Source organism: Nematostella vectensis, chromosome 2 (assembly GCF_932526225.1).
Source record: "Nematostella vectensis chromosome 2, jaNemVect1.1, whole genome shotgun sequence".
Lineage (NCBI taxonomy): Eukaryota > Metazoa > Cnidaria > Anthozoa > Actiniaria > Edwardsiidae > Nematostella > Nematostella vectensis.
Window position 1 is genome coordinate 18,958,996 of NC_064035.1, and position 26,294 is coordinate 18,985,289.

General features: G+C 41.4%; 1 protein-coding gene across 2 annotated transcripts; it reads right to left on the bottom strand.

The window, feature by feature from the left end:
• On the bottom strand, positions 1 to 25,556 carry LOC5500864 (transient receptor potential cation channel subfamily M member-like 2). 2 transcript variants are annotated; one of them, XM_032369242.2, is made up of 32 exons: positions 25,398 to 25,556; positions 23,956 to 24,118; positions 19,876 to 19,949; positions 19,447 to 19,615; positions 19,145 to 19,343; positions 18,503 to 18,648; positions 17,721 to 17,913; positions 17,170 to 17,335; positions 16,847 to 16,985; positions 16,661 to 16,733; positions 15,446 to 15,546; positions 14,319 to 14,453; positions 13,593 to 13,637; positions 13,207 to 13,381; positions 12,525 to 12,747; positions 11,670 to 11,895; positions 10,805 to 11,075; positions 10,285 to 10,397; positions 9,798 to 9,950; positions 8,520 to 8,774; positions 8,044 to 8,233; positions 7,328 to 7,451; positions 5,818 to 6,008; positions 4,959 to 5,091; positions 4,471 to 4,673; positions 3,875 to 4,079; positions 3,411 to 3,512; positions 2,781 to 2,867; positions 2,370 to 2,472; positions 1,679 to 1,822; positions 1,261 to 1,374; positions 1 to 667 (listed from the first exon to the last, which is right to left on the bottom strand). In XM_032369242.2, the coding sequence occupies exons 2-32, from the start codon at positions 24,100 to 24,102 to the stop codon at positions 551 to 553; spliced, it is 4,716 nt and encodes a 1,571-aa protein (XP_032225133.2). In that variant the 5' UTR covers positions 24,103 to 24,118; positions 25,398 to 25,556; the 3' UTR covers positions 1 to 550. The 2 variants fall into 2 exon arrangements, with proteins under 2 accessions (XP_032225133.2, XP_001622235.2); XM_001622185.3 differs by lacking the exons at positions 23,956 to 24,118; positions 25,398 to 25,556 and adding an exon at positions 21,064 to 21,247.
• Positions 25,557 to 26,294: the final 738 nt, after the last annotated feature.

Here is a 26,294-nt window from a genome sequence, read left to right on the forward strand (position 1 = left end):
TGATAGGACGAGTGTTTTTATTTGTCAAAATATATTTTTCTTTACAAAGATCCTCCCCAAGTAATATACATCAACCGGAGAGGTTGCATTGCATTCGATGAGCTTAGTGCTTGTGTCATATCTTGTTATCTTCTCGACATGCATGACGGTTTGACTTGGCAAGGTCCGGCCTTCCCTTCACAACAAAGTATGCCACTCTACCATTTTACATTACAATGTTACATTTTAAGTTACACTATTAATTCTTTTAAAGATTGTCATATTTTGAATTTTGAACTTTATTATTTTCAAGCTCTAGATTTATTATTTGAGGTTCTTTGGCCGCGCCGTTTGAGCTCGACTCAACACAAATATCAAAATAATTATTTCTTTTTTTGGGAATAACGTAAGTGATCTGTTATAAACTTGAACACAAATTTCGTGCTTGTTTCGTGCTTGTTTTCGTTCATTCTTTATAAAAGGAATGACGAGGGCCGTAGATTTTATAGGCTAGCTCTTTTGACAAAAGAGCCTAGTGCGTCCCACTTTTTCATAATAATTCTATCTACTTCTAAAATGCGGCGTCCCTCATCTTGGCTACTTTCTCTAATATGGACACGTGACTTGCGTAAAGGGGGATGTTACCGCTGACCCGCTGCCATCGTACTGCAGCAGCATCATCTCCGGCCTAGAAAAAGATGGCTAAATCAGTAAAAGAATTCTCAAAATATTGCTTAACGCTAAGTTCAATCCAAGTCGATTATTTCATCTGCATTCGCAGAATACGGGCTCGTGGAATATATTCGGATCTTGTTCAAAGGGGAACTCGCACCCTTGTTGTAAGAACTTGTAAAAATATAAAAAAGTGTGTAACAAAACAACGTAAAATCTTTCTGATTACTTTGCCAAGGAGTAATAAATAGAAATTAACCAATTCTCCGTAAAAAAAATTTATGCAAAGGATCTAGAAGGTTTATTTGTGCAATTCCAAGGTTTGAGTAAAGGTACAGCCTGTTCCGAAACCTAAAAGTACTTTTTTCAATCCATTCCCATCCGCTCGATGTGAGGCGTTCAAACCACAAAATTATATTTATCTGAAGGATCAAAGATCATTAAATAAACCTGGATAGTTGTTATCTCTCATAATTATGATTGTTTTTTAGATATTGCCGAAATAATGCATCACACTTCACCGTACAAGTCCCCCCACCCCACCCTTCCGCAGGAGTAGAAAATGCGCAAGAATAAGCATGTGTGAATTCCATAGTTGTTTAGCTTTACCTGTAAAGTAATGTCACCGAACAGGTCTCCCTTGTCGTCGTGAAAGTTGACCGCTACCGTCTCCATCCATGCGTTGTCGGTATTCCTAGGATCGTCGACGTAGCCTTTGTAGATCTGCAGGTATATAGGTCGTCTTTGATTTTGAGGAATCAAGGAAAATAGGAGGGGTAGGAGCTTGGGAGGAAAACACAAAGGGAGGGACGGGAGACACAAGGGAGGGTAAAGAGTAATAAGGGAGGGAAGAAAACAGGTGGGGGTGCGAGGAAGAGGTGACGAATGACACTGAGGATCTGAAAAGTGGCGTAGGATGAAGAGAGAAGTTGGAGATAGGGGTGGGAGTGGAAAGGGATGGAAAAAGAGGGAGATTGAGGTCGGAAGGGGCGTGGGTCGAAGGAATAGGAGAGGTAGCGTGGACTACCTCTTGCCCTTGTTGGAACAAGCGCTCTATCTGCTTGGCGATCCGCTCTTTCTCTTCTTGAGAGACATTCAATTTTGCCATCGCTTCCTCGCCAAACTCCGCCTTAAGAGCTTGTGTAACAAGCTGTCCGGGCTCAACCATACCCTAGGAAAAAGGAAAAAAACATACAACATCACGGTCATATGCATTGCAAAGTTGCAGTCAACACAAGACCGCACGCAATGCGAACGTAACTACATTGCTGATACACACATAGACACATAGAAGGGACATGTATGTGGACGTTTGTTGGCTCAATGCGAGTCACTGACATCTCATTGGTTGTTGTTTAGGAACTCGATAGCCCATTGTTTCTCGATTATAACTTACCCCAGGGATAGCCCATTAGTTGTAAAACTTACCCCAGGGATAGCCTCTTGTTTGTTGTTTATAAACTTACCCCAGGGATAACCTATTGGTTGTTGTTTATAAACTTACCCCAGGGATAACCCATTGTTTCTAGATTATAACTTACCCCAGGGATAGCCCATTAGTTGTAAAATTTACCCCAGGGATAGCCTATTGTTTGTTGTTTATAAACTTACCCCAGGGATAGCCTATTGGTTGTTGTTTATAAACTTACCCTAGGAATAGCCTATTGGTTGTTGTTTATAAACTTACCCTAGGGATAGCCCATTGTTTATAAACTTACCCCAGGGATAGCCCATTGATTGTTGTCCTTTCTCTGAATAGCGACGAACTCGAGGACCTTCTTGCCGCCCTGTAGCATAACGCCAGCGCTCGTACGCTTCCACCTGAGTTGATAAAATTATCAGTGTGCAGCCTAGTCCCAGGCCTTTTTACCGGGTTTCCTTACGAGATGAACCTTGAGACAGATTGGAGTCTGAGACGAGCTCACCTGTGACGTCACAACTCTTACCAACCACAGGGAGCCCGAATGCCTGGGACTGGGTTAATCATTACGCCTAAGTTTGCTATAACTATGAACGATCCAAAAATGGATCGCTCATAGTTTTTTTATTTCCATGGTGCTCTACACACGCAGAGCTGCGCGAGAGCTCTGCTATCAGGCCTTTTGGTCATGAACTAGATATAGTCTCACCTCGTTACTACAGGGTCAGCGGCGTGATTAGGACCGAATCTGCCAAGTAGGCCACGCCCCTGCATACCAGTCCTACCCATTGGGTTCCTGGAAAATATTAATATTTCCCAGGAATTAATATTAATATTATACACTACAATCAGCACAAATATCAAGCCACTTCATTCATCATCGTATTTGCCTCAGAGCAACACAAAAATCATGGCTTTCCTCGACATTTACATCGACAAGGATCCTAGCGGGTTTTTCACTACAAGAGCGTAGAGAAAGCCAAAACTAGTATCATCATTGAAATATTCATTATTCAAAATTTGCAATAATCGTCATTTGTAAACCAACGACCATACAACACTTTTACATTGTCATCTTCACTTCCATTAGCATCATCGTAACCAACACCACTGTCGTCATCGGCATTTGGACAAGCAACAACATCAGTGCAAACATAAACACAATCACAACAACACCCCACTACAAATTAAATCACAACCACCACAACTATAATCACTCTCATCGACAGCAGAGTTATATTTGGGGGAAAAAGTAGGCAAGAGAATATTTGGACTTTGCTGCTGCTGATGACGACGACGGTGATAAAGATGATGATGACAATGACTAGTCTGTACATACAAAGGCAGCCCGTCCTTGACCACGTAGGTGCCGTTGTAGCTGACGCGATTCACGTTACACGTGCGGTCCATCTGGTTGTAAGGGAGCTCAGGCCGCGGGGACCTGGGTATAAAAAAGGCCATGAAAATAAGCGAATAAACTTTATGTAGGTTATCAGCCTCTTTGCAGCTTGGATGCTGGGTTACGGAGATGCAAATACAACGTGGTCCCGTCGAAGGCATAAAAAGCGCCTTAGGTAGCCGCCACCAGCCATATTTCATACCCGACCACGGACTACCAGGGAACATAGTCCGAAATTATTTTCTTTATGTGGAGGGAGTAAAACCGGATTAAATAACCTGGAAAAAACGGAGAAAGACGTGCGGAAATCCAACCCAAAACCCAATGGTTAGAGGCTCGGGCTGCACAAAGCCACGCTACCAAAGCTACCCGAAAAAAATACGAGAGAATGAGTCTCGACTTACATAGCCATAAGGTCCTTGTCGGCCCAGACCGGGTTAGCAAGCACCACTGGGGCTGTGTAGTTCACAGGTTTGTAGTCAGGAAATGGCACTTGCCAGTCAACCATGTTGTCTTGCACAGCGAACCGCTTGGCAGTGGAACCAGGGTACGGCGAAGACCGGGCTTTGTAGTGCAACAGCGTTAGCTGTGTGGGGACTGCCGCTTGGCCTAGGGGGAAAAACAAAAGAAGGAATCATCGATAGTATCGCATTAATTATATGCTATTATCTCTTTGCTGTGTAGGGACTGCCGCTTGGGGGAGTCCTTATTGGTCATTTCATTATCACTTTTTTTTAAAATATTGCGGGGGGTAGGGGGGAAGGACCCCTGCTACGGCTCTGCTATAACCACTGCTATCCACAAAAGGAAAACTAAACGAGTCTATTATCAAGATTTTTGTTGACGTTTTCTCAATACTTTTTCAGTGATGGATTATAAATGACATGATTGGCATTGTGCTAAAAAAAGGCGTGAATAAAACGTTCTGTTCTTATTGGTCCATAATGCAACACGTGACCATGACCTTGTGTCAAGCCTCGTGACTTTAGCCCCTTCTTACCCTTGACCTCTGGTTGTTGCTGTAAGAGTGCCAGGATCTTCTGCAGGCTTTCACTGTTGCTACTCAGCTCGACTTCCATTCGTGCCAGTCTCCCCTCCGAGTCGTGCCCACCCTCCAGTCCGTTCCCGTCCGTGAGGGCATGGGCACGAGTCCCAGACATACTATCCAGAACACGGTTGAGTTGACTATTGATGCAGTCGACTCTGTTAAAAAAATCAACAAATAAAAATTGTTCGTTTATAGAAATAAATCGTCCTATGAAGTCTTGTGGCAAAGAAGCGATAAATAATGTTTAGTGGTTGCGTAACCTTCAAGCCTATAATCATAACAACAATAACAAAAATAATAGTGATGATGATGATGGTGATGATGACGATGGTGATTACGCCCATGTAACTCGCAGTGGCATTGCTTTAAATCTCCGTGACATGTTTAGTTGTGTGACAAGTTTAGTTGCGTGACATCAGGTCAGACTAGTTCTCACACACCTATCACCCAATGCGCGTACTCTCTCCTCCAGAGTTCCGCTGTTCTTCTGCTGTTGCTGGTGAATGTACATCTCCGCCGCCTGGAACTCCCAGTTGTCCATCTGTTCCATCTCAGCGGGACTCAAACCGATCTCTGTGAAACAAATATTAAGTGTTTAGAGCCGACTAACTTGGAAAAGTGTCCGTTACAAGGGCTGTCCGCAAACAAGAATCCATCTCTTAGACGGACACTTGATAAATATAGGATAAAGGCCCGTTTACACGAATCGCTCTCTTAGACGGACACTCGATAAATATAGGATAAAGGCCCGTTTACACGAATCGCTCTCTTAGACGGATACTTGATAAATATAGGATAAAGGCCCGTTTACAAGAATCCATCTCTTAGACGGACACTTGATAAATATAGGATAAAGGCCCGTTTACACGAATCGCTCTCTTAGACGGACACTCGATAAATATAGGATAAAGGTCCGCTTACAAGAATCGCTCTCTTAGACGGACACTCGATAAATATAGGGAGATCCGCAGCAGGAACTTGTATTTTATCATCTTTGTAATTCTCTCCCTCACCCCCTTTCTTTACCCTGGTATGCCTAATTTATCCCCTAACACAATTTTCATTGCTGTCGTGGATATTTCTTTTTCTAGAAAATGTATTTTGTTTCGCGTCCTTGTTTTGATACTAGAAACTAGCCTCCAGATTTAACAGTCTGGCCAACTCCAACACGGTTTCTACTGTACCTTTTAATCATTTATCCCAAATCCTTTTGAAAGCCATTGGGATGATGATGATAATTAAAAGCAGAAATTAAGTAGATAATATGTAATAACAATTACACTACTAGTAAAAACTTACTCATAGTGCTCCCGCGGGGCGGATGTCCACACCGACACATCCTCCAGACCCAGCGAATAAAGATGAGGATGTGGCCGAGGAGGACTAGGGGCGGGGCAAACACGGGGCGGCTGTGGTACTCCTGCACTAAGTCATAACGCTGGAATTTCCACACTTTATCCGAGTCTTCCTGGACCCTCTCAAATGTATAGCTAGAGAAGGAGGGAAAACACAGTTGAAACGTATAGCTATGGAAGGAGGGAAAACACAGTTCAAGAGTATAGCTAGAGAAGACGGAAAACATAGTTCAAACGTTTGGCTAAAGAAGGCGGAAAATAGAGCTAGAGAAGTAAGAAAACACAGTCCAAGCGTTTGGCTAGAGAAGGACGGAAATCACAGTCCAAGCGTTTGGCTAGAAAAGGACGGAAAACACAGTCCAAGCGTTTGGCTGGAGAAGGACGGAAAACACAGTCCAAGCGTTTGGCTAGAAAAGGACGGAAAACACAGTCCAAGCGTTTGGCTGGAGAAGGACGGAAAACACAGTCCAAGCGTTTGGCTGGAGAAGGACGGAAAACACAGTCCAAGCGTTTGGCTAAAGAAGGCGGAAAATAGAGCTAGAGAAGTAAGAAAACACAGTCCAAGCGTTTGGCTAGAGAAGGACGGAAATCACAGTCCAAGCGTTTGGCTAGAAAAGGACGGAAAACACAGTCCAAGCGTTTGGCTGGAGAAGGACGGAAAACACAGTCCAAGCGTTTGGCTAGAAAAGGACGGAAAACACAGTCCAAGCGTTTGGCTGGAGAAGGACGGAAAACACAGTCCAAGCGTTTGGCTGGAGAAGGACGGAAAATACAGGGTCTGGATGGGGGAGTCTGCATGTCGGTAGTCAGTTAAAATTTCCATAATTTGTCGGTAGTCGGTATGAATTATCGGTCTTTGTCGGTAGTCGGTAAATCTAACCTGGTACTTCGCTTTTATACGTCGCTTTTGTACTAGATTTTATGCAAAGAAGCTTAAACATGATTAAGGATTGATTAGTAATTAACAACTTATTGATAATCAATTTTAATTTAATTTAATTTAGTTTTTAATTAAAATTATGGATTAATAATTGACTGAAAAGTTGATGCAACAGGAAATACATAGTGCAGATTCTGAAATGGCCGAATTTAAGTAGATTGACGCTGGAAGTAAAGAGTAAAAATAACGGAAATAATAAAATGTCGGTAGTCGGGAAATATTTTTTTGTCGCTAGTCACTTGTTTTTTATGTTTTGTCGGTAGTCAGTTACTTTTTAAGCCGTTTGTCGCTAGTCGGTTAAACCCATCCAGACCCTGAAAACACAGCTGAAACATCTGGCTAGAGAAGGACGGGAAACACAGTTCAAACTTATAGTAAAACATAAACGAAACGTATAGCTAGAGTAGGAGAGACACTCAAACATTGCTCTCGAACATGCAAAGGGAAGAAATAAATTATTCCATTGCAGACCTGTCTATGAAAAAAAAATTATGATTAGACTGAAATAACTCACTTGAAGATCGCAATCAGTAGGTTAAGCAGGAGAATGTTAGTGAACACCATGTAGATAGCGAGAAGTAGCGGGGACAGCCATCTCCCGTCGGGGTCCACTTCCCCAAACTCTTTAGGTTTCTCCCCTTGTTAGTAAAAAAAAAAAACATAAAAAAGGCTCACGCACACAAGCAAGCAAGTTTAGTGAATAAGGTTGCCAGAAATAATCCGAAAAAACACTCTTATTACACCCAGTTTTCCCAAAATTCGGTAGAGATGTTGTACTTGGGCAATGTAAAGAGCACTACATATTACACCTTATATACACGTGTATAAAGTAAAATACTGAATAATCAGCGTGAGAGATTAAACTGTGTAATAATGGATTCCTATTGGCTATTAATGTACTTTTGACCAATCCGCGCGCCAGATTCACTTGTGTATAATAATGGTTTCCCATTGGTTATCCATGTATCTTTGACCAATCAAAAGCAAGATTCCCTTGTGTATAATAATGGTTTCCCATTGGTTATCCATGTATCTTTGACCAATCAGCGCGCAAGATTCACTTGTGTATAATAACGGTTTCCCATTGCTTATCCATGCATCTTTGACTAATCAGCGCGCGAGATGCAATTGTGTAATAATGGTATCTTATTGACTGTTTATACCGGTCGAATCAGCGCACAAGATTCACTTATGACATTGTATTCATTGATCCTCATTGGCTGTCCATACCTTGGATCTCGTCCAGGAAGAGCTCGCCGTACATTTGCCAGTAAGGGTACTGCACCACGCTAGTGATCGTCACCCACGTGTTATTCCTGGCGTAGATCCCAGGACTCGGGAACATGACCGCGTGCAGAGCGATGCCGTACGCGATCGTGAACACCGCCAGGATGATGATGAACTGGGCAAGATCCTGCATCTAAACACAGGCATGCAGTAGGATAATGTTAGAACACACACCACGAGCGATAGGATGGGGCTACAGTGATGAGGTTAGAACTTGCTGATCTAGGCAATAAAATGAGATCACAGAACAAATCGTCATGTTAACTGGGCAATAATATGGCCTAGCTACGGCATTACACAATAACAGGCAATAGGGTGATAATAAGGGGCACTAGGAAATAATGCACAATTAAAAACGGATTTAAATGCACTGAATACTAAACGAAATAGGCGAGAGTTTATAACAATCACTTTCCTACCATTTTCTGGATCATTACAAGCTTTGGTCCGAGCAGGCGATTGACCGAGAATATCTGCAGAGATCTGACGATGAAGAAGATGATGTCTAGAGAAAGGATTATCCGTGAGGCTGTGAAGATTCTCGAGTTTGTGAAGAATCGCAGGATAATGGCGATGATGAATACGGTAAGCGAGAAGATGTCCACGAAATTCCATGTGTCGCTGAAATAGACGCTGACTTTGTCTTTGATGTACTTGGGCGGCTTAGCGGCCAGCTGCCGAAAGAGTAAACAAGAAAGCATTTTACCGTAGTTATATTAAGTTCCCATAATTAACTGCACAGATCACGGGAATTAGGATCCTCTTCAGCGATTTTGGCGGCGAGATAAGTTCAAAGAGAAAGTGAGCTGTCAATCAATCATGTCTCATACCAACATCACAACATTGGCCGTAACTAGGCAGGTTTTCGAACAATGGAATCAAGCGTTGTTTCACTCCCTTCTTATTTTATATAGAACCTAAATACGAAGTTACGTTCGAAGAGGGCTCGGGCTTGTCACGAACACTAAAGAGGCTATACCGGTACACAGTACCGTTCAAAGACTTGAAAACAACGATCGCTAGGGTTTTTAGACAAGAGAAATAAAAATATAACAAGAGGCAACCAAAAAGGATTTCGCTAACTCAGAAGGCAGGAGACATTTCGGATTAAGATTAGAAATATTTTATTGCTTAGTTAAATATTCAACACAAATTGGGGATATATTTTGTTTATTTTATAAAGAAATCGCTGACAACGTATCCTAATTCCCGTGCACAGATCGAGAGCGGAACAAGTTTATCTATTGTGCAGTTATACAACCTCTTCCAGCCGCCATGTTGTCGTCCTAGCAAAATACCAAGTGTGAAAAAGCATCCATTTCCATCGGCTGATTTGAAAAAGCCAATGCGATATTTTCGATTGAATTTGGTAAATAATGTATACAGCTATGTTTTTAGATGTTTATTTCGATATTTTGGCACATGATGCGCCTTCCATTATTAAATGAAAATAATAACAAAGATGTGGCGGACAAGGGCCCTTGTCGAAGGAGCTGAGAGAATGTGCAACCTCTAATTGATTACCCCTTTATTCATTCACTTCGAATAGGACAGAAATCGAAGTGCAACAACATTTAACATTTACTTCTCATAATTATCCATATAGGCTCAAAGGCAGGCCAGTTTGACGAAAGTTCGGAGGTGCGATTTAGGGCGGTTCCGGACAGTGAGAGTATGCAAAGCCTCTTTCTGCGTACCTGTCTGATTTCTTCGATCAAGATGGTGAAGACCCAAAAGTACAGTACGATCTCCGTAGGGTGAATTCCACCAAGGGTTTTCGCTGGATCGAAGCGGGGAAAATTGAACAGGACGACATACGCGTAGAGGAAAATAAAAGCCAAGTATCCCACCTGAGTAAAAGACAAGTAGAACTAACAGTAAGAGAGGTACTAGTGAGAAGGAGTTTGAGCAAGCAATACAATGGTACTAAATATACAAGGAAAAGTTATTTTTGATAACAAAGAAAGGAAGGCTATATGTAACAAAGAGGCTATATGAAAGCGTTAACAAATGCTGCACTGATACTCTTCAAACTGAGGAATTGGGCCAATAAAAGGGAATGAACTTAATTAAAATTAAGTATAGGGTGCTATGTTTGATTAAACTGTTAATATTTACAGTATTGAGCATAAGCTGTTGGAGGATAATGCAGTGCGGGAACCAGCTCGAAAATGGATTACGTACCACATTGCCGACAAACTTGCTAAATGGCGCGGAATAGAAGTGCATTATGCGGTCACAAAAACCCAATTTTTTGTTGCGCATTATGACCTCCATCGAGTCATCCTCTCGAATTTCTGTTAAAAAAAACGGAAAGAAACGCATAATAAGGTCACTAGTATAACAAGTATAAATAGTAGCGTAACACCTGGGGACGGTAATCGAGTGGCGGTTTATACCCGTTTTCAGTCACACGTGCACCCTGAGCTTGTCCCTTACGTTTACGTTATTCATAATGCCTGGTGTACACTTGTGACATAACGACATAGGCGCGCGCACCCTTATCTTCAAGTGTGAATGATTCGACATAAAGACATAAGCCCGAGCATAGTGTGTCACCAGGCATTGTAAATCGCCTAGCATTGCTAGCGGCGAACGTTATCGCAGCATGGTGTAATAAACAGGCTTGAATTTCTTCTTCAAAATGCGTTATTTAGACGTTATTTGCACGAGGATTCTACAGTCTTAAACAAAGCACACGCACCAGGTATATAGTCTTCGAGTTGAAAGTCTTCCTCTTCATTCTCTGTGCCGACTCGCGCCTCCTCGTCGTTAGAGACTGCCTTCTCTTCTTTACTCCTATAGACCGGAACAACGGGAGCATCGTTCTTCTCCTTTTGTGACTTTACCTTGGAGGATTTCTGATTGAGTGACTTCTGGTGCTCGCGCTCGGCGGCTTGACGCTCGTGCTGCTCGTCGGGTACGAAGTAGATGATGGGGAAAATGAGGACGGGCAGGTACAAGCACACTAACACCTGAAAATCAAAATATTTTTTTAGTTTTCTTTTTTCCAGTGCTTACTTTAAAAGATCAACTGAAGGTAATAAGATAGCCTGTGCTTTCCCGCGATTAACGCTATACGCCACTCTTGTTTACGAACCTCTAGAAACATAAAAAATGACTATAAACATAGATGACCGCGGGTCAAACCATGAATCGTCTAATATCTAACACGTATGGTCCATCAGTCGTATTTGCTGGTCACTTTTTGCCAAGTCCTACGAGCTCTTTTTCCTTAAATGTGATCAAATTTGATCTTCCTATTAATACTACAAAATATACTAAGAAGAATAGATAAAAAACCTCCCACTACCTGGTGTTCATGGCAATGGTTCCCATCCAAAGGCGATGCTATGTGGGTACACTAAGGAGAAACAATATTTCTGCTAAAGATTTCAGGAGGGGGAATGTCCGAATTCTCAATAGATGGACGTACTCTCCACCACCTGGTGTTCATGGCCATGGTTCCCATCCAAAGGCGATGCTATGTGGGTACACTAAGGAGAATCACTATTTCTGCTAAGGGTTTCAGGAGGGGGGATGTCCGAATTCTCGATCGATGGACGTACCTTCCACCACCTGGTGTTCATTGCCATGGTTCCCATCCAAAGGCGGGTGAGCAGGACTTGGCAAGACGTGTGTGCGATGAAGTCCTGGCTCTCGGCAGAGACGGCCAGCTCAAGCGCCGTCATCCTCGAGTAGTGGTCTAGCTCGCGCACTAGCAGGGTTTGGGATAGCGTCTCGTTCTCATTAAAGCATTCGTCCAGAACGCCAACAGCGCGCTCCTCAAATAGCCTGGAAATCAGCGAGAAATACATGAATACGAGAATATTATGGTAGATAGGTATATGATTTGTAAATGTCTGTCAATTTTACATAACTTTTATTATTCATGTATTTATTTGTGTGTTCACTCACTCACTCACTCACTCACTCACTCACTCACTCACTCACTCACTCACTCACTCACTCACTCACTCACTCACTCACTCACTCACTCACTCACTCACTCACTCACTCACTCACTCACTCACTCACTCACTCACCTACCCACATCCACACTATCGTTTTCGCAGCGTTTTCGCCTGGATCTAGCCGTTCACAGTCGGATTCAAACGTCCAAAAACGCTGAAAGGCAGGCTCATAGCAGGAGACGCTCCTGCGATATATGACGCAATTGTTTTCATTTTGATACGGATTCGACCGTCCACACTACGTGACAAAGTATACGGATTCGTTTTGATTCACTTTCAACAGCGTTTCAAAAGTATCCGAATTTGCAGGATTTGACCTCCGTGTTAGTTTGGACGAGAGGCCTAAACTTTTAAAAAGTATACGGATCCAAACGAATCCGTGTTAGTGTGGACGGGATCACCGCTGCTTATAACCGTGTTGGCAGTGCGTGACGTGATAGCGTTACTCACCTTGCGTGATCATAAAGATCGCTGCTGATATCCGTGATGGTGTTATCTTCCTGTGCTCTGCTAGCCATTCTCTTCAGTAGTCTGGAGGCCATGAGCGCCGCGGCCATGGGCTCCCTCCCAGCTTCCCATAGCACACGAGCAAGCTCCCTTCTGTTGCACAGTACCGCCCACAGGAACACGTCCAGGTACGGCGTGGGAAGGGGGTCGATGCGGTTGATGTTGGCTACCACGGAAAAAGGCGGTTTATCAGAGGTGGAGAGTGAAGAGAGATTTACATGGTGGGGGCAGAGATGGAGACTTGGGAAGGGGGTCAATGCGGTTGATGTTGGCTACCACGGAAACAGCCGGTTTATCAGAAGGGCAGAGTGAAGAGAGATTTACATGGTGGGGGCAGAGATGGGGACTGGGTGTCAGGATGAAGGAGGGCAAGCGAGAGTGGGTGGAAATTCCTAGGGTAAAGCTTTAAATAGGGATGGGTGATTAGGGAAGACGATGGACGGTGACTCGTTTAAAACAAAAGAAAGATGTATAAAAGATAATTATGTATAAAATAGATCCGCAACTGAACAAGTAGCTACATAAAAAAATACTTGCACACAATAGTGTAGGAGCTTCAAAAATGTAGATCCAACTGTTTGGATGGCACAAGTCTTAGCACTTATAGTGATAATGTGGCCCATACCTAACAAATCCTTGGAGCTTTTGCGATTCTTGAGGACAAGACCTTCAGCATAACTTGCCAACTCTCCGAAGTAGTGCCCGTCCTTACGATAATAACTTTCAAACATGTCTCCCATTAGTTCCTCGATCACCTCTCCAACAACGTCCATGTCGATCGTCTTCACTTGGCGCTTACCCTAAAGGAAAGAAAAAGTGAAGGATTTGGGGGGTTCGTCATCAAGTTTATCAATTTCAATAACGTTATCAATTGTATTCTGTAAGAAATATCAGGACGCGGCAAGCAAGAGAAAATATTCACATTCTATTGTAATGAGTGTGTTGTGCGTCCCGAAATATCATCCTAGTGTGTTTGGTCGAAAGTAAAAACAAGTGAAATCAATCGCTTACCATTTCTTTCTGTAGCAGTGGTTTGATGGTGGTGTTACCGGGAACCTGGGAGAAGAAAAATCAGGAGAATAGAAGACTGAGGTAGCTCTCTCTCTCTCCACATTTACGGCATGAGCAGTTGTTATAAGGGGAAATGACCCCGCAATAAATATAGGGTCGATGATAAGAATATCTTAGAGAGAACAATACAGTAATAAAGAGTGTTACATTATGAGATTTTTGGTAACCAAACCCTAAAAAAATGTAACGCTTCACGAATGCACGTGTGATTCTTAGTGCTACTGACACCTCCGCACGTTCCCCATCCCTATGTAGGTTATTGGAGGCTGTCTGCATACGCCTGACCAACACCAGCCAAGGACCAATGCCCGAAGGCTATGCATCCAGGTGGAATCGTTAGTCCTTTAAGCCTATAACAGAATCAGCGGCCGGATTCCTTGGGCTGGGTTCGACTACCAGGCGACTAAAAATGGTTGTTTTATCTCCACATATATTGATAAAAAAAAACACAAAAAAGCTTTGCCATAAGACGCAGCCTCAATTCAAATATTGGTGCTCCCAAGGAATCCCCTTCTCTCCCCACCCTTTCCCCCTTTTTCCCCCTTTTTCGCCAGGGAATAACAACTTTATGCCCCACCATAGGGATAATCTCTGCATCGTTCCAATTCCAGCATGTGTGCTGCCGAAGCGAGTAATCCTATGCTTAGAGATGCGGTCGGTTCTTACCTCAGCGTACAGCTTGCACAAGATATCAAGCGAGAGAAACTCGCGCATGCTCAGTCCGTTCTGGAGAAAGAGCTCCGCAAACTCAGCTTTGTCGTCCAGAAGGGCCGTCAGCATCGCAGCCGAGAGGGTCTCGGTCTGAGTTAAGAATAAATACCCGTTATCTTGTGAATAAGGGAACAAAAACAGAGAAAGTGGCGTCTACAACTACAAGATCTAGCGAATAGGGGACTTGTGCTTAGAGATCACGTGACTGTTTGGGTGGCAAACTAACGCGCGCTCAGGCTTTAAGCGGCAAAATAACAGCAACAAAATGCAACTTAATCAGCGCTTACGAAAAAAAGTCAGAATTCTTTTCTGTCAGAAAGGGTTTAGCTTCATTTAAAGATTTTTTTTTCGTTCTCTTGTGTGACGGCCGCATTCATTTATGATTTTTTGTTTGATCATTTTGTCTTGGATTTGCCACCAAGAAAGGTCACGTGATCTCTTAGCCCCTATTGTCCTCTTAGTCCCCTATTGTCCGTCATCGCAACGAGAGAATGGAGAACTCGCATGTCCAATCACAGGAGATGATAGAGACAAATAAGGTAATGCTTTTCGTAACCGCCATCTTCACGTAACGCTGATTCCATTTACAGTGGTCGCAATAAACTGTGAATACAATTTACAGCTACTCTCTATTATATATCTGAAAAGTCTTTGTCAATACAGGAAGGAAACTATGTAAAATCTATGTAAAACCAAGCGGGAAACTATGTAAAATCTTTGTAAAGCTAGGCAGGAAACTATGAAACTTTCAAGGATTTGAAATCCTTGTAAAAACAGGCAGAAAACAATATGTAGAACCTTTGAGACTCTGGCAGGAAACTATGAAAAATCTCTGTGCAAAATAGGAATAACTGTGTAAAATACGTAATTATAGCAGCAACAACGGTAACATCAAACGAAATAAACGCAAAAAAACAATATAAACAACAGTAGGTAAGTAGCTAAAAACAAGCGACAACAAAAGCATTGATGAGCATATTGTCAACAAAAAACATCAACAATACAACAAAATTGATAAGCCATCAAATTACGCTTACATCTGAACAATGAGGACACAGTGTTTCCACTTCTATGGGACTTACCGTCCACTGCTGCTCTTCAGTAAAGATATCGCTCTTGGCCAGATCAATCCTGTTCCAGGCTAACGCCAGATTCAGCTGCGCCACCGGACTCGAGCGGTTGGCTAAGAAGCAATACAACGAATGAGGTGAAATAATATCAATATAAAGAAAATATATGCATAACAATGACGATGCTCATGAAAATGATGATGATGACTAAGATCAATGTTAAGATAAAATCAATATGTAGATTTAGGAATTGCCTAAAGGCGGACCTTCAATACATGAATATTTTAGAAACGTTAGTTTTAGACAGGACAGTCTTTAACTCGGGAATGCATACAAAGCATTTTTGGAGTTACTGGGGTTAAAAAATACAACATGTGGGTTGTCAAGTCCTCAATGTGGGTTATCAAGTCTTTCATGTGGGTTGTCAAATCTTCCATGTGGGTTGTCAAGTCTACTATATGGTTTGTCAAGTCTTCCATGTGGTTTGTCAAGTCTTCCATGTGGGTTGTCAAATCTTCCATGTGGGTTGTCAAATCTTCCATGTGGGTTTTCAAGTCTCCCATGTGGGTTGTCAAGTGTTCCATGTGGGTTGTCAAGTCTTCCATGTGGGTTGTCAAATCTTCCATGTGGGTTTTCAAGTCTTCCATGTGGGTTGTCAAGTCTTCCATGTGGTTTGTCAAGTCTTCCATGTGGGTTGTCAAATCTTCCATGTGGGTTTTCAAGTCTTCCATGTGGGTTGTCAAGTGTTCCATGTGGGTTGTCAAGTCTTCCATGTGGGTTGTCAAATCTTCCATGTGGGTTTTCAAGTCTTCCATTTGGGTTGTCAAGTCTTCCTTTTGGGTTGTCAAGTCTTCCATGTGGGTTGTCAAGTGTTCCATGTGGTTTGTCAAGTCTTCCATGTGGGTTGTCAAGTGTTCCATGTGGGCTGTCAAATCTTTCATGTGGGTTGTCAAGTCTTCCATGTGGTTTATCAAGTCTTCCATGTGGGTTGGGCTTACGCATGCGCATTACATTTGTACCGACTTCTAATGATCTTTTTCGGTCATTACTGATCATCACCATTACTGTACTGTAAACTTTTTTATTTGTTGTACCATGCTTTCGCAATATATAGAAGATCGAGAATCTCGACAGTAGTTATAGTGACGCGAAAAAGAAAACCCCAGAGAAGTATCGGTAGAGTGGCTCAATTAGTTTCGTAGTGTCTTAGTTATCTATGAGACAAACCTTTAAGAAGAGCTTTAAGAATAGCCAGGTCGATGTCTTGAGATATCTCACCATCTAGGCTGTACACGGAGATCTGTCACACACAAAGGCGCCATCAGCCAACTGGCAATTCTAGCAGTTTGGATAGGCTGGCTTCATAGTGTTGGAAGGGTATAAATGGGTTACAGGGTGAGGGAGGTTACTTACCATTTTTTCGTCCTCCAGTACATCCTTAATCATGCTGTACGTTTTGTCTGCACCTTTGGCGCCAAACACCTCGACCACCTTGGCCCGCACCTCATCCTCGTATTGAGGATCGATCACATTTATAGTTTGTCCGTCCACACTAAAGCAATAGAATAACCGATCACGTTTACAGTCTGTCCGTCTACACTAAAGGAATAGAATAACCGATCACGTTCACTTCTGATTATCCAAACTGTGCTAATGATATAGAACAATCGATCACGAGCAATGTATTGAACAAAAGCTACAATATTGAACAAGAAGTAATAGGTATCGTTACTTACTTTCTCTTGATTGTGTGATTATACGCGAAGCCCACCACACTTGCCGCCCGCCCACTGCCGTCTATGACCACTGCTGGGACCTTCTTCTTAATGAGCTCGTACATAGTGGCCACCGTGTTTGGACCACCTTCTAGTACTAGCAGTACCACGGGAACCCCGATGGAACCTGCGAGATGCACGATCGCAGTTAGACACATGAAACAGATAGAAGAAGCAAAAAGTCTCCCTACTACATCTACTCTTCACTTGACCTAAAATACATTTCCTCGTATATTACCAATAGTTTTTCTTAGCCCTTTTAATGATATCTTTGGTCTTTTTAAAGTGCTCTTCTATTCCCCGACACGTTCTTCCACTTTTCCCTTCTTGTCTTTCTCTTCTATTTCCTTGCTCCTCCTGATCTTCCATCTGTTTTGCCCGTAACCCTTTTTCTCTGCTTTTCTGCCTCCTACGCTAGCTTCACCTACCAGCCTCGGAGCGAAAGCCTGTCTTGACTGCCCTTCACTCCTTTCTACCGCCCTTTCTACCCGTCCTACGCTAGCTTCACCTACCAGCCTCGGAGCGGGAATCCGTCTTGACCTTCATGATAGCCTCCTCTATTCGCGACCGCATGCCGATCTCGACGCCATACTTTCCCTCGGTGCCGTCATCCACCAAGAAGAAGTGCGAGTGGTTGGGGTCCAGCATGGCGCCCTGGTGTCCGGGGGTGGGCTCCATACTGTACAAGGCGGGGTATTTACCATTCTATGAAAAACACAAAACTCTTGTTTCACAAAATGGTGTCAATGCCAACGCAATTTTACGCCTTCGCACAATACGTAAAAGCATTTCCTAAGCCTTTTTCAAGCGAGTACCTGTGGTTTTGAATGAATCTTTTGATACCTGAAGGTATGAGACTTTGATAACTGCCTTCAATAACATAAGCCGTCTTTACCAAGCAGGTGTCTAATTCCACTGTTATGTGTTTCCCTTTCGGAGGTGATGGGATTTTTACTATAGAAATAGTATAGTCCCCTTCCTTGTTTTACCTTTTCTGAGACGATGAGCTTGTTACTATAGAAATGGTATGTGTCCTAACTTGTCTTTTACCTTTTCTGAGAGGATGGATTTGTTACTATAGAAATGGTATGTGTCCTAACTTGTCTTTTACCTTTTCTGAGATGATGGATTTGTTACTATAGAAATCGTATGTGTCCTAACTTGTCTTTTACCTTTTCTGAGATGATGGGCTTGTTACTATAGAAATGGTATGTGTCCTAACTTGTCTTTTACCTTTTCTGAGATGATGGGCTTGTTACTATAGCAATGGTATGTGTCCTAACTTGTCTTTTACCTTTTCTGAGATGAGGTCGCTCTGCTTGTCCACTATGCCCCAGGTTGCGATGCCTATCACGTTAACTTGTGTGTCGCTACCAAACATCAGCTGTTGCTCCTTGACTGCTTCACCCACGTGCTTCATCACGCCCGTGTTAGTACCACCTGAGCAAGGAGGAGAGCAGTGAAAAGTAATCAAGGAGGCGAAAACGAATGTCTCGAAATTCCCAATATACAAAAACACCCACCTAAAGCTTGTGTTGTGCTTCCACTCTACAACATCTCATAAATAAATGTTCTAGAAATCCTAGTTCGCTCATCGGAATTTAATATTGACTTTTTATCACCTTTCATTCTGAATACGTAATACGTAATCCTCGGCCCCATTATTCCGTAGTATTTTATATGATAACTATTTCTAGTCAATCGATTGTTATTCTAACATCGACGGATTCTTCCTGTAGTACTGACGGATTCTTTCCATAGTACCTCCCTGCTCGCTAAGGAGAGTTTGTCCTTACAATAAACGCTACTGTTAACCAGCAACCTGCCGTTCGTCTTGTGACCTCCCGCACGCAGTTTGAGCTAGTTCACGTCCCTATAACACTTATGTTTTGCAGAGGAGGCTATTCGAAGTAAAACCTGCTGGGTATTGACATACCAGTGATGATCCACGCCCCGGTCGTCTTGGCTGCCTTTATCAAACCCCTCCTGAACATCTCTCTCAGCCGTGGTTTCAACACAAAGCTCTTGGCGCCACCAGTGACAGAGATCACCAGGTTGGGGATTTCCAGGTTCCATCTTTTTAGCATCAGCGTAATGACCAGGTTGGCATCTGTGTCATGAGACATGCGTAGGTACTGGAAATAAAAGGCTGTTATTACGTGGAGAACGAAATAGACGATGTCCTGTCTGTCGAATTGTCTTTCAGAATGTCAGCCTGTCCCTAAACTGTTTACCTACCGGCGCACGTTTCTGTCCTCCATATCCTTCAAAGTCAATCTCGCCATAAGCATTGGTCGGATGTTTCGTAGTACAACTGGCCACATTCCACTCCTCTGATCCCTGCCCAGACTCTAGGGCCTGCTGAGAATGCCTCTCTCTTGGTCTTCCACATTTACATCGACTCACACTAGCACAGAAAAGCAACGTCACGCAATTACATAGAGCCACGCTAGCACAAAGTAAGAGTCACGCATTCACATTGTGTCAACCTAGCACGGATACACGCATTTACATCGAGTCACACTAGCACAGATACACGCATTTACATCGAGTCACACTAGTTCAGAGAAGCAAGGTCACGCCATTACATAGTCACACTAGCACAGAGAAGTGAGAGTCACGCATTCACATCCGTCTACTTGAGATTAGATAGAATGGTTAACTTACTCATGGCTCTTGGGGACAAATCTAATGCATTCTCGTCTGGAGAAATTGCGAGCGATCCACGATTTCTTGCTTTGCTGAAACAACACATAATAAAACTTTAAAATACCGCCTTAATCACAACAACAACAAAAACAACAACAATAACAAAAACAGAGCCTTGATTGCCAACAGAAATCTCCATGGGATGTCCAGTAGAGTAAATAAAAACATTTGAATTATTATTTTAATTATCATAATTAGGCCTTGTTCACGTACCAGCTTTTTCTCATGTTGGCAAATTTATTCCCCCCCCCTCTTGATGATTTGAAACGTCTATACCGCATCCAGATATATTCAAACATGAGAATGCGCAGTTCATATGTTTTTGTTTGTAAGCAATGTGAAAAAAAGGTTTTAACACTATACTTACTTATTGTTATCCAGGTTGAGACCATAACTGTGGTCATTCATTGGTTGATTTATTCTAACCAATACTAATAACCAATGAGAGTTTACGATTTAAGGTCACGGAATGCCCAGGAAAGTTCACAGTGGAACGATAATATTTTAAAGGATTATTGCTAATACCCGTCTACAAGCCTCTCTATGTGTGCAGCTTGTACGACAGCCATCGTGCTCACGATACACATGTTCAGCAAAGAATCAAATATTTCACTACATAACAACTCCTTCAGTCAAGGATGATTAAATTCATTAATAGACTGATGACGTCGCTGGCTGACCCGAAGAGAGGGTGTATCACTCATCTTTTGCTTGAAATCTTATTTAGAAGATAATAATCACGCAAACCAAGTCTTTATTAATTATTAATTTCCAACATAAAGTTAATAACATTAAGTGTTTTGACGTGCATTAAAATAGTGACCCAAAGAGGATAATATGACACTTGTGACAAATCTTTCAGTTCTTTTCTACAAAAACATTATGCCACATAATAGAACTACAGAACGAAGATTGTCATGTAGGAGCGAGCTGTAAAAGAACACAAAATACCAATGGTTTGTTTATCTGTTTGAATTTGTTTTGTTCAAGCAAAATTTGTGAAAGAGTGTACATGGACATTTCTATGATGAATTAAATAAGTAAAAGATTGTTCAAATATTCTATTTGCACATCATGTGTATGGGCTTGTTTGTTTATTTAACAACGAGCATAGAAATAGAATTATCCCTTTAAAATACAACTCACCGATAGCTGGTTGCTTCCGAACTTGTTCAAATGAACATGGCTGCTATCCCCGCCATCATACAGCGGGGTAAAACTATCTTTCCCCATATCTAAAAGCCTGGCCCGCGCTACCGACTTATCGGCATGCTTTTACAAGCATTAAAATTCTACGAGCTATGGATTTAAGTTATGCATCCACGGATTCCTGCAATAATTAACCACCCTACCATGACTCGTTAAAAAATTTGCATCACCAAGAATTTAGCGATTTAGAGAGAAACGAGGAAAAATGATCGAGGATCTAATTTCCCTAAATTGTTACCAAGCGAAGCTCACGACAAAGCATTTATGACAAGGGTAAATGAATTATACATTAAATTCAGTGAATGCTACAGTCATCGCTATGGGAATTTTCAATACAAACTTCTAGAAGAATGTAGACACAATAAAGGGTTACGCTTTTTAGAGATGCGGTATCACGATAATCTAAGCTGGGGGTAGCTAATACGAGGGATCCTTTGAAAAGAGGGGAATGATGCGAATATATATTTAAACATTTTCATGCATTTATCAAAATGGGAGTGGCCAGAAAGGTTTCACCAACTCTCGCACGCATCAACGTGTAAAATAAAAAAGACATCAGGACATAAAAATACGAAATCAAAAAATATCATTGTTTACGACTCTGTCATCTTGTGGCGTGTGGAGATGCTACATTATCTTGAGTTTATCAAGATAATCATCCTTGCTTGTAGTAAAAAAAAAACAGTGAAATCAAGAGGTAAATAAGGAAAAGGAATGAGAAAAATATATATTTGTTGAGATAAACACGAAACAGTAGAGATTATAATTTGTGACTGGCTGGAGTATATCAGGTACGGTTTCACTGTGCACAGATGGTAATCGTTCGGATCGTACACAAAGGTACAGGACTGGGTGAAGCCGGCCTGTGATGGTCATGTGAGAGCTCTAAAAATAGCGGGTTCTAGGTATTTTTAAAACTCGCCACCTTAAAACGCGGTTTTTCGGATTGTGTAACTGGTACTGAGCGAGCCCTGAGAAGCTTTCTGTCATCCTCGGAACTAGACATGGCCCGTCATGCAAAGCGCACCTTTGCAGGAGTATGCGCGCCACCTGTAACAAAATACGGCTCCATCAGCCAGAGAATTTTACCATCACTACGCGTTTTCAGCACTCAACAAAAGGAATTTAAATCGATATCAAAAGAAATTTGAAATTTGTTTTAGACAGCGACCATTAAACAAAAAATATAACCATTAATCCCATGGCAATTTAACCATCAGGAAAACACTTTTAACACGTTCAAAGAAAACATTGGATGAAATATTAACCGAAAAGAAAAGAAAAATGTAAAGCTATGATTTGATCGTGAACTTGTAACAGACAGTGTCTGTGACAATTTAACCACCAATTTCGTGGCAACTTAACCATCAAGAACCACTTTCTTCAATGATCAAAGTGAGACGATGTGTAAGTGGATGAAATATTAATCGAAGTGCAAAAATACAAACCTATGATGTGATCGTGAACTTGTTTCAGACTGCGACCGTGACACGTTACTTTATAGACCGAGTGAGTTTCTTTATAGAATCGAGTGATTCAAGAAAGTGTCTCTAAAGGTCTCTGTGCGCGTATAAAAAGTTCCATCACATGAGCCATCATATGATAAAGTGATAAGAGGGTTGACTGAGGTTTTCGATTTCTGTATGATAATGCATCAAAATAACATTATACTCGGAAATGACTAGGAAACGTTGGTGACGAGTAAATAAAAAGTCAATGTTTTAGATCGAATTACCTATCAATGAACTTTGGCAAAAATACAATTCATATCCAGCGTTTTATATTTAAGCGACATTTTTACGATATTTTTAAGCGACAATGGCATTTACCAAGAAAGCACGCGGATATTTGTGCTATCTCTGGGTTTCGCTTATGTCATTACTTATAGAGAAATCACTGTTTTCTTGAAAATGACAAAATTCCCCCTCCCTCCCCCCTGAGTCTCAGATTTTTGGCACCCCCCTGAGAAAGTTATTTACTTGACTTAAGGGACATATGTGCCAAGTTTGGTGCTTCTACTAAAACGTGCCCAAAACAGCCATTTTTTGGCGCAAAGCCACCCTTCTAATACAACAACTTCTTGAATCACTGGGTCCTATTTTTTTCCGACGTTTTGGCAATGCTGCCTTAATCAGGATTAACGGTAAATTATGACAAGCAAAAACTAAACAAATAAAAGTTCCAGTGTGCATAGCCTGCTTGCAGGCGGTACTCGGTGCTATCATCGTGGAAAACCCACTCTGTTCGGTGATCCACATCACAAAGCAATAAGAGTTTATTGTGACCTTTATTCCAGGATATAAGACAATTATAGGACAATTACAGGAGGTGATCAATAGTGAAAATATTCGAGCTAGTTACTGGGATTGACTGGAGACTGACTGAGAGGTTGGTAAGCCTGTGCTCTATCTTATAAAGTACTGTAACAGGTTGAGTTGGACAATTCTGTCTGTTTTTGTTATAGTTTGTTACAGTTTTGATAAAGAAAGCAGATTTAAATTCCAATAGTTGCTTGATTTTATTATACCAAAATCTCAAGATCTTAAAAATAGAGTGAACTGGTTTTTACGTAAATTAAGTGTATTTAAAAAAAAATACCTTAAACCCTGTGAAGCAGCTCGAAGTGGAATCATATATTTAATTTTGTGTAATTAAAAAAACACAGGTTTCTGTGTGTGCAGCAAACTTTGACAATTATTATTTTTCTTTATGGCATCCTATGTTGTAAATATCAGATTAAGGTGATATTTTACGCTGATATTAAAGGGGTTGGTGTGTATATAATAATTGTTGAATGAGTTTAAAAATTTGAAAGGGTTTAAGACTTACCTCAAAAACATCAAAGTCAGCAACAGATCCTTTCCAGGACCCCAACGAACCTCTGCGTCTTCCCACTCTAGCAGACCCTAAGGCAGTGTCATTATGCAACATGGCTTTGTTGGTAGCCTGCACTTTGTTCACTTTATGACGTAGCATTCCTAGGCACTAGCAACTGTTAAAATAAGAAACAGAATAAAGATGGGTTCTTCTTCTGTGGGAGCCTACTTTGCAGTGGGGTTTCTTATTCTGTAAAAAAAAAACTGAAGTTTGCAATCTTGGTCAGCATTTTGGGCATGGAGGAACAGAACGAGCCATAGTTGACAAGAGTGTATTTTCCATTGATTCTGGGTTTTTTTGCCAGAAAAAAAACAACAACAACAATACATGCAGGTAGTAGAGATAATATAATTCTAACCATAACATGCTAAACCTTTAACATGAGAGCTTGAAATCAATGTGAGGATCATGAAAAGCGGGGCTGGGGGCATGTGATGGGTCATTCACTGTATATTTGTATCACTGCTTGTACTGCACATTGGCTCACAAAGAGGTAGTAGTGGCAGTGTGGATGAAGAGAGAAGGTGTTGTTCACAGTCATAGAATGGCATGGTAAAGTTCATCCTAGTATCACTATCAAAAAAGGAAGTGACCATGGCAGAAGGTGGAGGGGGCCCTAAAAAATAACATGAGGGGAAAAAATCATGCCTTGGGTAACAGGCAATGCATGGAATTTTATAAATTTTGATGTAAATTTGAATAAATTTGCCTTTCAAAATTCCCCAAGGAGAGTATCTTCAACCTGCATGTTTGCCCTCTTTACCAATGAAAAATGAGCCTGGGTGTACACACGCTCTTTTAAGAGTTTTTAAAAGGGCTTTGTACACCCAGAGTGTATTGGGGTCACATCTAGAGACACGAGTACTAGAATCAATACGAGAAGGTATTTGACCTCTACCAGTCTAGACATTTGCGATTCAGATATGAGACTGATGATATTCAGTATATTTTGGCAAGCCTAATATAAGCTTACATCATCTGAGTGGATTAATTAAATTTGAATGACGAGTTCGAAGTTGCGTTGTACCGGCTAGGTTTTAAAGATAATGTGTTCTTGGTTTGTTACAGGGGGGGGGGGGCACTACATTGTACCCCTTACAGTAGGGCATCTATTATTTTGGCGAGTGAGCCTAATACTTGAGTAATTCGATAACGGGAAGACATTCTAAATAACAGCTGTTTAGAAGAAAGGTCAAGTAAAAGCTCCCATAAACTCGAATATAACGCCATACATGTAATATTTTTGTAAGTGTATTGATCTAGCTAGCGTGTAAACGATATTTCGAGAGAGGTTTGATACATTTCAAGCTCTCCATCGCACTATCGCATTCGAAAACTCTTTTACACAGATTAATAAATTCACAACCCTGGGTGAAGACGAAGAGATTACTAACCAGAAAATCATCGCAAATGTCCAGTCGACATTTGTTTCCTTTCAGAGGGAAGAAGAACCACTTTTCGACAGAACAATAAATGTCTCAGGTGAACCCGCTTGGCGGCCATGTTTGGTAGTGACGTCACAAGTTGTTAGCTTTGGTTGTCATGGAAGTCCTCGGAAGCAGTATATTCCTACAAAAATATAACAAAATCAAACACCTCTTAAAGGAAAATTACGTCATTATCAAATCAATGAATAGGGCTGTAATGGTTTCATGACAAATGAATCAATTATTTTAATGTTTAAAACAAATAACTTCGTTGTACCCAGGTATTTGCATATTAATGACAAAGGCGAGAGAGGCTTTAAACTCTTTTTTTAATTTTCAGTTGGGGCTGGGCCGTTCTTATTTTTGGAGCATTTTAAGGCTGAATGTTCTTAACGGTTTTCTTAATTTTTAGAGTATATAAAGATATAATATTAGAAAGAGAAATACACATATGATCAATAGCTAATGCACATTCAATGACAGAGGAAATCAAAGTCCTATTTGGGGTACGATGCTTCGCGCGCTTTCATTGGTTGATTTCTAGTGGCCGTACATCTCGTACGTACGTCAAGCTCGACACAACACTTGTGATGAACAAACGTTGTTTTTGAACTTATCAAAATAAATATATTATCCTCGTTTGCTTAGGTGTACGAGAACTTATGGGGTCTCCATTTTTTATTTATTTTTTTACTGATTAATCTATGGCACTCGAGCTTTTATCTTCGACTGTCCTTGTTTTCAAATAGTGCAAAATAAGTTATTCTGATAATAATTGTTGTAGCATTTTCCGCCAAGTTTTTCTAGTTTCAATCGTCTTTCTTTGATGGCCAGCAGGCTACAACAGGTTAAAATTCAGGTTTC